Source organism: Rhinolophus sinicus, chromosome 1 (assembly GCF_057876585.1).
Source record: "Rhinolophus sinicus isolate RSI-liver-muscle chromosome 1, RSI-T2T, whole genome shotgun sequence".
NCBI lineage: Eukaryota > Metazoa > Chordata > Mammalia > Chiroptera > Rhinolophidae > Rhinolophus > Rhinolophus sinicus.
The window spans coordinates 42,712,799-42,730,185 of NC_142501.1; the positions used below are offsets into that span (position 1 = coordinate 42,712,799).

The following is a 17,387-nucleotide window of genomic DNA, read 5'->3' on the forward strand; positions in this document are numbered from 1 at the left end:
GTAGGACATGGAGATGCCCATCAGAAGAACCCCCTTCCAGGTCTGGGAGGTGACTGAACTACCTTGCAGTGGCCACCTGGGTCCATGAAATGAGTAGACATGGGGGGCTGCAGCAATGCAGAGATGAGTTGAATCTAAGCATATTCCTCTTACACCCTCTGAGGCACAAAATGCCAACAAGAACTGTTTTGTCTGCCAACAAGAGAGACAGAGGCTGCAGATGGCTACTGGGAAGATTTCCCGGGAGGAGGCCCCCCACCAAGTGGCTTATACTGGAACAATGCCGGGAGCCCTGGGCTCCTAACAGGAATAGACACTTAACTCCGGATTTGGCTTTGAATACGCGGTGGTCAATGCAAGTGCTCAAAATACTATGAGAGGATTGAAACAGAAGATACCCTGACCAATCTGAGCCGCCAAGTTACATTTGTTCAGATCAAGCGACATGCTTCACAGAACATAGCATTCAACAGTGGGCAAAGAGATATCTCACATCAAATGGACACAGTCATGCTGCTCACCATCCTCAGAATAACGGCTTAATAGAGAATTGGAACAGGCAGTTGAAACATTTACTGTCTAACACGGACAGAGAAAAAGGCATGCATGAAGGGCCGACCTGCACAACTGTGTGTGTACCCATGGTCAGCATGAGGAGGCTTAAGGGAGGGTCTCAACTAGATAAGAGTCCTCTGTTTTTCTGGTACATCTGGGGGCAGGGGGCAGAGACGGATGCTGGCATGAGGACAACAGGTTTTACTTCCTTCCCCACATCACCACAACTTTCTTTTTCCTACCTGATATAAGACCAAGACTACAAGTGCCGGAAGCAGGGATGATTCCAAAGCAAGAATCTGTAAGTCTACTTGTAAATCTTTATGTCAGAATTCCTAAGCGCTTGCTCAGTTGTGTCTTCACCCCATCTGGCAAAACTGCGGTTAACAGTGAATACAGCTGTATTGCTTAGTGGTAAAAACAGCCCACTAGTTCTGTACCTATGTAACCTTACCCTACACAAATGGTAGTGGACTGAGGGGGTGGTACTGGCTAGACTAATATTGCTGACTCCAACTTAAACCAATTATGGCCAAACCTAATGTCCCTTCCAAAGGTGGAAATATTTGGGTGCAAACAGAGAGAAGGAGGAATAGCAGCTGAGGGTAAAGGAATGAATAAATGAGATGTGTAATAAGGGAAGTCCAGTATTACATTAACACCTTGAAAGATGCTCCAAGTAAGAGGACGTTGTCTCTTAGCTCAGTTATACCATATGCCTTGAAAGGGTGAAGCCATATATTGCTGAGACCACTCCTGCTTTTGTAACCTGACAAGAATGAGTGGAAACCTGCAAACCTCAGTGGCCTTGTCCTGGAAGACATTTTCATACAATAGGATGACGGAAAGAACTAATTTTAAGTGAATGAGACTAGTAATGTGCCAGCATCTTTTAACTGTTAGGATCTTTTGTTATGAAGGATCTCTAATCAAAGACTGGGGGAGTGGCTTGTGGTATAATAAAAAATATTTGGTCTTTGTCCCCAGTTGATAATGAAGATGATGATGATGATGACAGAGAAGGTGGGGGTGGGGGAGGGGAAGGGAAAGGAGAGGGAAGAGAAACAGAAAACCTAAATAAACCACTAAAGACATTGAATTGGTACTTATCATCTTCCTAACAAAACCAGTTTACAGAAAAGTTTTCTCAAGTAGTCATGGAACAAATAATTCCAACCTTAAATAAACTCTTTTCCACTTTATCTTCCAGAGAAACATGGAACACTTTCCAACTCTTTCTATGAAGCTAGAATAATCTTAATACCAAAAGCCAGAAAAGATAGTACAAGCAATAAAAATTATAAGCCAAATCATTAAAAAACATAGATGCAAAAATTCTAATCAAAATATAAGAAAAGTAAATCAAGCATATATTAAAAAGGTAATAATACATCATGACAAAGTCAGGTTTATTTCAGGAATATAAGGGTGAAATGTAGATTTTTTTCCCCACCTTACTAAATGATTAAAAAGAGAAAAGCATGATCATCTTACTTGACGCAGAAAGAACATTCAATAAAATATAACATGCATTCATGATTTTTAAAAAATTTGAACTAGAAATAAAAGGAACTTCTTTAAGCTGGTACAAGGTTATTTATCAAAAACACTACAGCAGGGCGGATGGATGGCTCAGTTGGTTAGAGCTATGGGCAACAGGGCTGCAGGTTCGATTCCCACATGGGCCAGCGATATGCGCCCTCCACAACTAGATTGAAGACAACTGAGCTCCCAGTGGCCAGATGACTCAGTTGGTAGGAGCGCATCCTCTCAACCACAAGGTTGCTGGTTCAACTCCTTGACTCCCTGACTCTCACAAGGGATGGTGGGCTCCGCTCCCTGCAACTAAAATTGAACATGGCACTTTGAGCGGAACTGCGGCTAAGCTCCCAGATGGCTCAGTTGTTTGGAACGCGTCCTCTCAACCACAAGGTTGCCGGTACGGCACCCTCCACAACTAAGATTGAAAGGACAACAACTTAACTTGCAAAAAGTCCTAGAAGTACACACTATTCCCAAATAAAGTCCTGTTCCCCTGCCCCAATAAAATCTTTAAAAAAAAACCAAAAAACCAAAACACTACAGCAAATGTTATACTTACTAGTAAAACATTAAAACCATTCTTTTTAAAATCAGGAAAAAGAGAAGAATGCCTGTTACTATCTATACCATTCTATATTGTACCAGAGAGCCTAATTAGTGTGGTAAAGCAAGAAAAAGAAATAAACATGACAAAGATTGGAATAGAAGCAACAAAATTGTCATTATTTGCACATTATTATCTACTCTACTGTTATAAAACGTTACTGAGAGACATTAAAGTAGATCATTATAAATGGAGGCATGGATCATTTTCACGGAAGGAGAGACTCAATGTTTTAAATATGTCAATTGTCCCCAAACTGAATTCAATGCATCCAATAAAAAGATGGTGGCAAAGAAGAGAATTGCCCTATCAGATAACCAAGATTTACTTTAAAGCTATAGTAATTACAACAGCATGCTTTAGTACTGTACTAAGACAGAAAGACTGGCAGAATAAATGGAAAGCCTAGAAATATACCCTTACATATAGGAACTTATGTATGACAGAAGTGGCACTGCAGATCAGAGAGAGGAAGAATGGTCTATTTAATAACTAGTACTAGGAAAACTAGTACAGATATTTCCAAAATATTAAATTTGATCTCTTCCTCACAACATAAAAATCAATTTCTTACAGACTATGGCCTTAAATGCTAAATGTGACTTAAAAATATTTAGTAAAAAATGTTGACTGTTATGATCTCAGAATAGAAACGAATTTCTTCAATAAAACAGAGTTAAGTCATAAGTTTAAAAAATTGATAAATTGGAATTTATTAATATTAAGAGTATTTTAATTAAGAGAAGACCCCCTAAAAGAAAATTAAGAGCCACAGATTGGAAAAAGATATGTGCTACACATAAATTAGCAAAGGATTAGTTTCCTGAATATAAAACAAAAATGTATTAAGAAAAATGTCTTAAGATTCTATTTATCACAAAATAAAGCTAACAGCATGCTAATACTGGCCAAAGCTAGTCAAATCCTTCTGCTTTTCAGGAACAGATCATGGGAACCCACTCTGCCATCAAAATATCAAGTTTGCTTTTATGACTTATAAACTCCATAACCAATAAGCTATGATATTCAGTTGAGCATAATTAGCAACTTGTGACTAGAAGACTGCCAACTTTTTAAAGAAAACCTCAAATAGCTTCTACTTTCTGACAAGGTCCATTCATGCCCGACTTACGAGAGGGAGAGAAGGGGGAGGAGCCCTGTGAGGGCACACGGGGGGCGGGCAGTGCCGTGTGTGCAGTGGGGAACTGCTTGTTTCCATTGGGAAGAGTTGGAGGACGTAAGCAAGGCTCAAAGACGTTCCTGAGACTTGAATTATTGCTATCGAAAGTAAGACACTGGTGTTTCAAGTCCCCTATCTGTTATTCCTCCACTATTCCTTTGAAAAGAGGATCATCCACCAGTCTTCCCTGTCTTATTCCAGGGATTTCTAGGCTGCAGGAGAAAGTGCACTTTTTCTGATCTGGGGTCCTAGAAAAGAGCCTTTACCTCCTGGGTGCGTTCTCTACTTAAGATTTTCAGCGAGTCACCCCCGCAAAGTGACTGTGATGTACATGCTCTCTAAATAACACACTGACTCTCTTCATATGGGCTGTGGACCAGAATTCCCAATCAGTCTAGAAAGACATTTTCATCACTGAAATCCATCTACTTTGATTCACCTTGGGTTTTCATGGTAATTTTTCAGCACCTGCAATATTTAAAAATTTTATGGCACAGCTTTATCAGTGAACAAGAAATGAAGTATCACATGTTATTAAAACCTCCTTAACACTTCAGGAAGAATGAAGGAGGGCACCAGAGTACAAATCAACATAATGACTCTTTTATTTCATTCATTTAAAGGAAATGTCTTTCTTTAATGGTAGAGACAGTGTCAATGTTAAAATCTGCATTTACACAGAGCTTTCATTTTATAATCCACAATTAGTTAGCATGGTACCTCTACAATAGACCTGCAGAGTGAGTTTATGATTTAAAAATAAATATTGAGACAGATAAGGAAAGGTTACGTGCAATGCCCAATACAGTTAACACGCTGGTTTAGTGCTGTGTAGACAGACGGATCTGAACCCTGTTTTTAGCATCCACCCCAGGACATAATAATTGTGTGATCTTGGGCAGGGTACTTAGCTTCCCTGAGCTTCAATTTCCTCCTTGATAAAAACGTGGTTAACGGCACTAAACTCACTACTGAGAAGATTAAAGGCAGGGATAAAAAACCAAAACATACAGGCATTTTTATAGTACAATTCCTAACATAGAGTGATTGCAGTGAATGGTTATAAAATTATTGTATGAGACTTTTTTTGTATGACACTCTTAAAAATACATATACGAGTATAGAGTTCTATGATCTCAGTAGTCATTCTTGTTCTCGGCATAAGATCAAGTTACCAAAAAATACTTGAGTACAAAAACATGCTCATAAATAATCATTCTTCTTCATTTGAAACTAAAATAGGTGGATATTAATCAAATATAACTTTTCAACAGACTTCATAAACCAGATGGGATAAGGTAATCAAACAGAACAGAAAGATGAGAGCTCGGGACAGACCACAAGCAGTGAAACATAGAGTGCTCTTTAAAACAGGAAATGTGACAATGGAAGGTTTTTTCCTAAAAAAAGCATGACATTCAGAATAAGAGAACATTTACTAGGTTCTCAACCCTGAAATAAATGCCTTAATTATTTCATTTAACAAAGTTATACTTTAAATGCAGTAATAAATTAGACCTTCACAATTTAAGATATGCATAATTTGTAGAGAATTGTGTAAGACTACTAAAACTAATAATTACAACAACACTGGCTATCATTTAGTCAGCTAATTTTGCCCAAAGTATTTTGTATGGGTTTTCTTATTTAGCCTTCATAATAAATCAGTGAGGAGAGGAAGAAAAAAGCCCTGTTATCCCCATCAAGATGAATTAACTGACACTCAGGAAGATTATGTAATTTGTCCATGGTTATAGTCAGTAAGTGACAGAGCAGAGAGTTGAACCCAGGGTTGTTATGACTTCAAAAACCAACATTCTTTCTGGCCCAAACTGCTTCTCTAGGCAGAACATTAAGACACTGAACTAAAAGACCCTGAAGATCCCTTGTAAATCTAGGATCTAAAATTCTTTTTTCAAATGGGTTAGTACACCTGAGGGTATTAAACTCCAAGCCTCTGCCCCTTTCAGCATCTCTCCAACCCTTACCCTCTTTAGGGAAAAAGGCAATAAAGGAAGAAATAGAAAGGAAGGGAGAATTACTTAAAGTTAAATCTTTCAGATACAAAAGGGTGATCTGTAGTAATGGTGAGCACTAAGAAAGTGACAGCATGAGGAAAGGGAAGAATTTATATTGGCCATTAGAGAAGAACTTCCTGACAACAAGAACTGAGACACTGGAACACATTATCAAAGAACATTATGTAGGATAAACTGAAGAAAACACAACCTTGTGAAGGACTGTCAACACACAAATAGTGTCAACATACACACAAGATGGGGAAGTACAAATATAGCCTACTTGGCTCGGCCTCACTTATAATTTAAAATAGAAAACAACAACGAAAAAGAAAGTGGTAAAATAAGCTTGCAGCAGCAGTCAGGAGATTGCACTACAATTCTGCCAGCCTAAATACAATTTAGCAAAATGCTAACCTAAATATTAGTGCTACATTTCTCAAAGGACTCATCAATGCACAGGTACCATTTTATATTTTCCTTCAATTCACTATCCATTAAGGCACAGCATCTCTATTTCCTCTGCAAATTCATATTCAGACTGGAACCAGTATTCTATCTAGTCTAGGTACAACATTAGTTATCTTGAATGCACTGCTAAAATAGAACCCGAATTTTGTTAGTTTCTTAAGTATGTGTTGGGAGAAATCTGAATTAAAAAAAAAAAAAATCACAAAGATAACTTCCTTAAAAACAGAACAAAACAAAAACCCCACAGAACTTTGTTGGAATTGTTAGACCGAGGAGAGTCATGTCTTTTTCACGCCTGTAGCCCTTTTCTCACCACACAGGCAAAGATCCAAAGCTGACTTCTTTAGGGAGCTGCAGAGTCAAAAATTTCATTTCTCCCTTTCTAATGTTAGCTGAGTTTTGACGTAAACCTTTACTAATCTATGAAAAATGAGAAGTCTCTATGTTCTCTTACCGTCATTATGAAAAGAAATGTTTCTTTTACGATAATTATGTATTATCAAGAGAAAAGTGGGCTATTTCCACGAAAAAACAGACTCAAGTCAGTCAAATTACTGCTTTTGTATTCCTTTCTGTTTTTCTCTACCACCACTGCCACCCTAAGAGAAGTACCATCTCAGCCTCTGGTCCCACCTACCTGTATATACCTGTTCCTTTTACACAAAACAGAAAAGACTTCCAACCGTGAATTATTTGGTCCTAATGATATACCCCATGGCAATACAGCAGATGGGAGCATAAGTATTTGTTTCGGGGAGACTTAAAATCTAGAGAAGACCTACCTTGTGAGTAGAGAAGGATCTGCATCTCTAAAAGAACACAGGTGAACACCTGTACCAGGTTCTCCAATCCCAGCAGCTCAAAGGCCTCTCGAAGAGGGTAATCAGAGAGGGGGAGTTCGTTGGGCCCAGGCCTCTGGCAGATGACGGGTTCATAGACACCATAAAATTTCAGTGATCTCCCTGGAGGTGGAAGGGGTACCTCATAGAGAATATTATGGATGTAGCTCTCAAGCGGCAAAGGTGGTGGTTGCTGTGAGGTAACTGCCATGTAAAGCTGGATAAGAAATTTCTTGCAGGCCTGCATGAAAGGCAGCGGTGTGATCAAACATATACTTTTTGAAACATACAGGGTGTCTCTGCTGATGTCATAGGAGTTGTATCGCTGGAGTTTCAAAAGGGAAGTCGTATCTCCCTCATCGATACTGCTCGCCAGCGAGTCCATGCTGCAGGAGGAAGAAGCGTACACGCTGCTGGAATGCTCTGCGTTGTGCATCTGGTAAAGCGTCTGCATTGCCGTGCAGATTGGCTTACTTGTAACTTCTTCATAGAAAGTGAGAACAAAGCCGTAGGTACGAGAACCATCTTCCCGGGTAATTATAAATGAGTGGAACTGAGGATCTCTAGTGTCAGTCTGTGTTCTGAAAGACAGCCCTTTGGGCATGCACAACTGTGGAGGAAGGGGGAAAAGAGCATCAAAATGCAGTACATGAATTAACTTCAGACCAGAAAAAGGGCTGTGACCTGCATCAAGTCATGTAACCTCTCTCAGCTTGTTTCTTTATCCACAACATTCGCTACATCAGTGGCTTAAGGACAAAATATGCAAGGGCACTTTACAAATATGTAAATACTATTTTTGGAGTAATGATAATATTTCAGGGGAATAGGGAAATAGGTAAAGGCGCACTTAACAAATAGGAAAAAGTTAAAAAGAATAACAAAAACATAGCTATTTTCTCTATTTTGAACAGTATGATACTTCATCCTTAAAAAATAAACTGCAAATGGAATGACTGTGATTTACTGAAGCAGAAGGGCAGAAATCAGACATTTTAGATTATTTTCAGTAGATGCTATGCTCTAGGTCTCGGGAACTATCCAGGATCGAGTCAAATTTGGAAATAAAATTACCTGAAGAATTAAAGAAGTTATATTTAAGATACTTAAAATGCATAAGAAATTAGAATTGATTCTTTAAAAGCCTGCTAAAAATATTTCAAATAAAAGAAATAAAACAAATTACAGAAAATTTGAAATATACTAAGGAAAACAGAACTTGTAATTCAACCACCCCAATATAATGATCATTATTAATTTTGATATATTCCTTTCTACTTTTATATTACAATATGCTTTCTGTACAATGTGCACAGAAATAACTTTACCATACATTATTACCTTACATTCTTTTCTTTTCCCCAGACTTAACCATTGGTCTGTTGTAAAATTAAGACGTTCTCCCAAATTCCCACATTACCAAGAAACCTCAATTCACCTTAAAAGTTACACATACTTTATTGAAACGGTCAACAAACACTTATTAAATGCCTTTATGACCTAGGCCCTTGAATGGTAATACAATGGTGAGAGAGACAGACATGGCCCCTTTGGAGCTTCTAGTCCAGTAATACCGACAGAGGATTAAAAAAATCATAATTATAAAGTATGGGAACTGCTGTCATAGGGTAAATACAGGCTGCCATGGGGGAAAAAAACAAAACATAGCAGGAGGACATAAATGAGCAAAGAGGGAGCTACCAGGAAAAAATGAAGAAAATCCAAGCAGAAACCTGAGTATAAGTAATAGGTGTTAGCGAAATGAAGAGAAGGCAGAGAGGACAGCATGTGCAAAAGCTCAGAAGGCATAATATGAGGGTCTGAGGAAGTGAAACACGTTCATTGCGGTTGGGCAAGGGGATGCACGGCGCGGGGAGGTGAGAGCGAACGCAGGAGAAATAACGGGCTCGATCATGAAGGGCCTTGGTGAGTCATGTCCGAAGTCTGAGGAGGACAATGGGAAGCCTCTGAAGGGTTTTGGTAGGACGGGGACAGAATCAGTTGTGCCTCTTTTAGCGGATCAACTTTTCTGCTTTGAAGGGCAGTGGTATTCAAAGGGGCTCCAAGGAGGCAGCAGGAATGCCGCAGGGCCTTGGGGTCACCTCTGACTTCTCTCCTTCTCACCCCATTATCCAATCCATTAACAAAGACCATCAGTTCTACCTTTAAAAATATATCCAGAAATGAATTGCTTCTTCCTATTTACACTTATTACTCTCATCTAAGCCACATTCTTGTCTTGCCCGGTAACTAATATCCTGCTAACCAGTCTCCCTGCTTTTGCATTTGTCCTCCATAACCTAATACCCTTCCAACAGCCCAAGTGATCCTTCAAAACATGATAGACCTTGTCACTCTTCTCAAAACCCTTCAGTGGTCTCATCTCACTAGAAGCAAGCCAACGTATGAGAAGTCTGGCTGACGTGAAGGTGCCATGCTAGAGAGACCATATGGAGAGATGACACAGAGACAGAGGGAGCCCAGGAGACCTACCTGTGAGTGAGCGAGTAAGTGAGTGAGCGAGCGAGCGAGTGAGAGAGTGAGTGAGCGAGCGAGTGAGCCTTCAGACGATCCCAGTCCTCAGCCTTCAATCTGCCCTACCTGACATCCAGTGGAGCAGAGAGGGGTTACCCTGCCAAACCCTACCCAAACTGCAGATCTGGAAGCAAACTAATGGTTTTGTGTTTAATATCAAGAGTCAACAAACAACAGCCTGTAGGTCAAATCCAATCTGCCACTTGTTTTTGTAAATAAAATGTTATTGGAGCACAACCACGCTCATCCACTTAAGTGTGTAGGGCTGCTTCTGCATGAGGACAGCAGAGCTGAGTGACGATGACAGACACTGCATGGCCCCTAAACCCTCAATTGTTCACTATCTGGCCCTTTGTGGGAAAACTGCCAAGCCACTTAAGTAGCATTGGGATGATTTGTCATGCAGCAGTGGGTAAGAAAATGCTCCTTTACTTCCTTTAAGTCTCCACATAAATACTACCTTACAGAGGCCCTCTTTACCTTTCCATTAACAACAGTAACAAAAAAGTGTTTTCATCCCATAAATGCCATTAAAACATCAACTTCTCTAAAAAGTCTTTATGGAATGAAGTAATTAAAATCTCGACCCCTCTGTGTGTGTGTGTGTGTGTGTGTGTGTGTGTGTGTGTGTATACAGAGGGTACCAAAAATGTATACACATTTTAAGAAAGGAAAAAGTTGTATTAAAATGGTAATATATACTGATAACAAAAGATGAATGAATATAAGTCACGTTTGACTTCTGCAATTACAAGAGGTGCTCAAAGTGGTTACCATCAGCGTCCAGACACTTCTGATTACAGCAAACTACTGCTTGAGCAATGTTGACCAAAGTGTCCACTTGTAGCCATTTTTTTGGCACCCCCAGTAAATAGTACATTCACACACATTACTAGTTTCTCTAATTTTGTTTAATCTCTTGATTGTAAACTACTCAAGGATGGGTAATAACCTTAAACATTCCAGAGCACCACACATGGAAGAATTTTCCGCAGTGGCTGTACCAATCTACATTCCCACCAACAGTGTATGAGGGTTCCTTTTTCTCCATAGTCTCTCCAACACTTGTTATTATTTGTCTTGTTGATGATAGCCATTCTAATAGGTGTGAGGTAGTATCTCATTGTGGTTTTGATTTGCATTTCCCTAATTGCTAGTGAAGCTGAGGATCTTTTCATGTATCTGTTACCCGTTTGTATGTCTTCTTGGGAGAAGTGTCTGTTCAGGTTCTCTGCCCATTTTTAATTGGATTGTTTGGTTTTTTTTGCTGCTGAGTTGTATAAGTTCTTTACATATTTTAGATATTAGACTCTTATAAGAGGTGTTGTTTGCAAGTACTTTCTCCCATTCGGTTGGCTGCCTCTTTGTTTTGTTGATGCCATCCAGAAGCTTTTTAGTTTGATGTAGTCCCATTCATTTATTTTTGCTTTTTCGAGGTGTGATAAAAAAAAATACGGTGAATCTTTAAATAAAAATGCATTACAGTAAAAGACAGATTGCCATTAATTCCCCTCAAAATACTCCCCCTCCTATCATTCATGCCACTTTCTGAAGCTGTGCTGGAAGTTCTCTTTCGTTAGTGTCTGTAGTTGCACTGTTGTGGCTGCCTCGATCCTGAATCATTTTGACTTTTGGGAAGAGCCAGAAGTCGCACGATGCCAGATCCGGTGAATAAGGTGGATGAGGACACACTGTAATGTTTTTATTTGACAGAAACTGCCGTACCAGAAGAGATATGTGACAAGGAGTGTTGCCATGATGGAGGATAAAGACACTCACGAAAGAGGACTTCCAGAACTGCTTCAGAAAAAGACAAGAAGGATGGGATAAGTGTGTTTGAAGAGAGGAGAATTATTCTGAGGGGGATTAATGGCAATGTGTCTTTTACCGTAATAATTTTTTTTCATTTAAACATTCACCGTATTGTTTGATCACACCTCGTATACTATTTGGGCCATAAAAAAGTTGATTGATAAGAATAAAACGCAAAAATCGTGAAGCTGAGCATCAGTATGCCAATGAAAATGTCTTTATATTTCATATCACTGAATATGAGACATGAAGAACTAAGGTAGCTTTGCTTTTTTATATATGTCAACAAGAATTAAATTACTGTGTTTATCTGGGTAGAATATGATACAGACTTAGGTAAAACACATGAATATCTGTATTTACTAGGGGAAAAAGATCGCTTATTTCTAATCTTAGGGGAAATTGTATAAGGAAAGGCCGTGGCAGGATCTTTTCATAATTATGCCTTCACATTAAGGTTGCTTTCTTTATAAGTCAATGAGATACTGTGTTGATAATATGAAAACTCATCTGACACATTTACTGCAGTCAATAAAGAGCGTAGGAAGGATGATTTGAATCCCTCTTGCTCCAGGATAAACTCAAATTTGTTCAGCATAGTGCATGGCACATAAGTATTTCTTGAATGAATGAATACAGGAATGAACAAGAAAACAAAAACAACAGCTGGGGGTATAGGATCAGATTTAGTTCATCTCCTGATTCAGTCTGTAGTTCTGTTTTTGCATCAAGTAGGCAAGACAGAAACACAATGACCTCCGAAGTCAATATGAAGATTTAATTTAATTGATAGGCTTTCCCGACATCATAAACCACAAAATTATAGCTTGAACTGTTTTTGAACAGCTGCCATATATTCCCTTAAGGGTTTGTAGCTTTGTTGAGCACGCATTCAAACATTTACAGGAAAAGCTTGCCAAAAATTGTGCTCAAAGTAAAGAATGACTTTCTATGCTACAGAAAACAGATGTAAGAATTCTTAAATTCTTTTCCTACAAATCAAAAAAAGTAAGAATTATATTTCTAATCTGGGAACCATTAACTGGAAAATGCCATTGTTTTTTTATATTTAAAAGTGAGAACTGTTTTAAGAATTCTCAGGTTTATTTTTCAGAACACCTGAGATATAAATCAAGATTTGCTCACCATGGCATTCAACAACCACTAGTTATCCCTTAATATTGCTGTTTACTAACAATATCCCCTTCCCATCCCACTTTCCCACAATGAAACAACTAAAAATTTAGAGTTGTCATTGTTGAGCAGATTGCCATTGGTAATCAGATTACTTTAGCCAAAGTGGGCTCCCAATGCTATGTGTCTCTTCTGGTTTGAGTGACTAAATGTCTTCATCATCTCTCGAGAGACTCTTTCAAGAAGTATAGCTAGAATTTTAACAATTCCTTTTTCCATTTTCTATACTTCTATGACTTCTATGCCCTCTCTCTTATTATACAAAAGAGAAATTATTCAGAAAACTCTCAAAGAGATGTTCAGTTTGCCTTCCTTCCTTCTTTTCCTCTCTCCCTCCTTTCTTCCTTTAAAAAAACATTTGTTTTAGACCACGTATTGCATTAGATCTCCATAACTCAAAAGACAACTATGAAAATAATCCCTTACTTCAGGGAGCTCATAGCTTAATAGGAAAGACACATAAATTAACGGATACAAAATATTGTATCCTTTAGTGCTGCAATGGAATGTATTCAAGATGTTATAGAAATAGAGAAGAGAGAGCACCTAACTACTCCTGCTTAAGAGATGGTTTTGCAGTACAGGTGTGAATAGACAAGGATGGGGAAGGGAAGTATTGTAAACAAGCAAACATTCATTTATTCAATGACTTGAACCTCTACTCTGTTCAAAGCTGGGGCTATCGCAATGATTAAGAGAGAGTGTTCTGTCCTGATGGTGCTTACATTATAGTAGAAGACACAAAGATGACAACTAGCTACATAATTATTATAACTGCAATTGTGATAAGTGTTACAAAAGGTACAAGGTGCTAAGAGAATCTAAGGAGACCTGCCTGAGTGTTGGAAGGGTGGTGGAAGGTAGTACTCAGGGACGGCTTTTTGAGGCAATCATGTTTAAAATGAAATCTGAAGGGTCAATAAGAAGAATTCAGTAGGTAAAGGAGAAGTGGGAGAGCCTTTCAAGACAAGAGACGGCACAGGCAGAAGCTATAGTGTGAAGACTGGAAAGGACAGGAGCAGGAGGCCAGTTAGTTACTGTAGGAGTCAGGTGACAGAGCTTGACAGGTTGGACTAAGGTGGGTCTGCAGAAACAGAGAGAAGTAGACAGATAACTGACTCATGTGGGGAAGGGTGAGAAAGTGAGAACTTTCAAGGATGACGCTAGATTTTTGGCTTAGGCAACTGGTAGATGGTTGTACCATCCCTGACGGAAGTTGGTGGAAAGACTGTGAATTTAGTTTGGACATGCTGAGTTTGAGATGTCAATGAAATATTCTAGCTGCTTTGTTAAGGAAACAAGTGGGCTCCTCCAGGAATGATGGGATTAAAACCCCATTCCTGTGAGTTTAATGTGAGAATAAACTTAAATTTGGGTCAAAATGAGTGCTTACTTTCATTCTAATGTCAAACCTACCATGTTTCCCCGAAAATAAGACCTAGCTGGACAATCAGCTCTAATGCGTCTTTTGGAGCAAAAATTAATACAGTAATTTTAGTAAAAGTGTAAGTTACTATAAGTATAGTAACTTATAGTAAAATAAGACCAGATCTAATATAATATAGTATCGTACAGTATAGTATAATATAATATAATATAACATAATACCAGGTCTTATATTAATTTTTGCTCCAAAAGATGCATTAGAGCTGATTGTCTGGCTAGGTCTTATTTTCGGGGAAACACGGTATTAATGTAGCTAAGGCTTATGTGTTTCAAATTCTTGCTGACTCTGTAAAAAGTATACAGTGCTCTTTTTCTTTTGAATCTTGCAAGATGGGCATCAAAATAGGTTTTCTCCAGCCAACCGTTTACCCTTTTACTCTTTGCTCATTATTCTAATCCACCCATCAAAACAAATAGTAAATTGCAAACTTAGAGCTTTGAAGATTATAAAGAACTTTGTAATAGTTATTACTCTTTTAATTACCTGAAATATCATATATTAAATGTTTCATTTAGGCCAGATATACAAAACAGAATATTTATAGTTCATGTAACTTAAAAGGTACTAACCATATTTTCTTCCTAACAATTTCCAGGCTCGGTACATTCTTAAGGATAAGGTTTATCTACTAGAACATTACATAAACAGTCACGGACGCCGATACAGATTACCTCAAAATAGGGGGAGATCTGAGATAGGGGGAAGGGCAGGAGAACATCAGCTCTATTTGCAATGCTTTGTTTCATTTAAGGGGAAAGGTACGGATCGGAAGCAAATTTGTCAATGTTGACATGTGCTAGTTCTGGGTGGTGGGTATATGATTGTTGTATTGTTCTCTGTTTTATTATTCTTCCATGTATTTATTTTTTCATAGAAATCTCTGAATCAGCAAACAAAAGAGACATAAAAAGCAATTAATTCAGAAACAATGTCACCTGTCACCCATATATATGTGTGTGTGTGTGTATATATATATATATATGTATACATATATGTATATGTTTATATATATATATATATATGTTCTATTATATTTGCACTGCACTCATACATATGGAATTCTTTTTAACAAAGTTCATTGCTTTGGGGTACTTAATTTGTTGTGAAGTTAAGGACCCTTATTTCAAAGCACCACTGCTTCTTATTAGAGGAATGACTGATACTACAGAAGGCAACGAGTTGTTGGAGAGGGATTTTGCTAAGAGAAAGAGCAAAGCTTTATGCCTTTAGGTGCGAATAAATTAAAGCTTCATACAAAGGCACTTCCTAATAAATCAAAGAGGAAATTAAGAGCAGTAAATCTATGACCCAAATGCAGACTAATTTAATGGGATCCTTTTCAGAGATTTTCAAGGAGTGCCAGCAAATGCTTTCAGATTTGCAGCAATAAACAAAATGCTGTGTGGTGCTTATCCATCAAAACACACACCTATGCATTACTCAACAGAGGGAAACTTCTGCTGCTTACGCAGAATAATCTCAGAGGAAAGGGGTAAAGAAAATACCAAAAACAGATCAAGGAAGCAGATAATGGCTTTAAAACTTACTGTTTTGCAGACAGAAGTAAAAGCTATCATGGAACGAGAGGGTAAGGAGGGTGGGGGGGTGGGAGATGAGGGTAAGGGGGGATCAAATATATGGTGATGGAAGGAGAACTGACTCTGGGTGATGAACACACAATGGGATTTATAGATGATGTAATACAGAATTGTACAAAAAAAAGCTATCATGGATATCTCACTATTAATCCACTCAAATGACTAAAAGAAACAAAACACATCAAGTGTGGCAGTTGGTTCCCAATGACTCTGGATTCATATTATAGTAGGAACCTAGTTTTTCGGGACACTGTTCTGATTTCTTACAGAATAAGTTATGCCTTGAAATATCTTACTAATTTAAGAGGATGAAGTGTTATAATCTATTTACATTCTTATCCATTTTTCCATTGCTTCATTTTGACACTCTTTTCTTTAATATCTTTCCATTTATTTGCTGACATAAGTGGCTGATAAATTATTTTTTTATCACTGCTGTTTGTTGAATATTTTAGTCAGAAGCTTGTCTGTACTCCTCCAAGTCTCATAAATATAACTAACAGTTGTGATCTACTTAATATCTATATTTCGGTCTTCACCAAAATTGAGGCTGAGTCCCACAGAACTTCCAACAAAATGGCATTTCTGACTGTTTTGGTATTGGGTAGCAGTTTAGAGAAATAACACTGCTCTGTAAAGAATCTAAGTGCCAAGTGGCTTAGGCATTTGTCCTTAGAAAAATTACCATACTACTGCCTCCTGGGAGCAAGCCCCGTTTGGAATGGGTTTACTGTGAAACACAAATACCACAATGGGTCCAATGCGACCCATATCATTTTGGTGTGGGTCAAAACTAAGTCACAGAGTTTTTCTTTGGGAGAGGCAGCATGCTGGTAGGAAAAAAATTGAGTTAGAGAGTAAAAATGATCTGGATTTAACTTGAAACTCACTGAATAACTTTGGGCAAGTAACCCAATCTTTATAAAATGTAAGACTCCTCACTGGGTACATATAAGCATGCATGTCAAAGTAACACACATGAAGTAGTTAGCAGGCATCTACCATACATTAATTTTCTTCCCCTATAGTTTTCACAGCATAATGAGATGTTTGGACTCTACCTTGAAAATACTCAGAAAGAACTACACCATCTCAGCCCACATTTAATAATTTCTGTGTCTATCATGATTTGCTCACTTTGGAGTCCCCTGATTTTTATAATCACAGAGGTTCAAGGAAGTCCAAAATATTATCCAGGCTTATAAGCAGGACCCTTCCTAAGTGATCTGAAAACTATGACCAACTTTTGTCCAAGAATCTCTAAAGGGACCTATAATCACCACTGGTAACTCATTACATTAATTCAAATTCCTTATAAACGAATTCCTACTAACGTCTAAATGATGCCTTGAAGTTCCTGTCCCTCTTTACTCTGTGAATACGATAAATTAGAGGCCCATCATACAACATTCCTTGAAATAAAATCTGTAATCATATTCCTTCCATCAGGATCTTCTCCAGGCAAACAAAGTAATAGCACTGTTTATCAAAGAATCATGTATTAATTAACACAAACTCACAACACAGCTTAAGAGCAGGAAAAGAAAATGGACTTGGAGGGTCCGTTGTATATACTTATTAGCTATGGGGAC

The 17,387-nt window shown here is 38.1% G+C and overlaps 1 protein-coding gene across 4 annotated transcripts in view; it reads right to left on the reverse strand.

The window, feature by feature from the left end:
• DENND5B (DENN domain containing 5B) overlaps nt 1–17,387 on the reverse strand; it is a 152,745-nt gene that overhangs the window by 68,556 nt on the left and 66,802 nt on the right. For all 4 annotated transcript variants that reach the window (XM_019736899.3, XM_019736890.3, XM_019736908.3 and 1 more), the window contains one exon: nt 7,153–7,819. In XM_019736899.3, the coding sequence (XP_019592458.1) occupies nt 7,153–7,819 (667 nt within the window). The remainder of the gene's footprint in view (nt 1–7,152; nt 7,820–17,387) is intronic.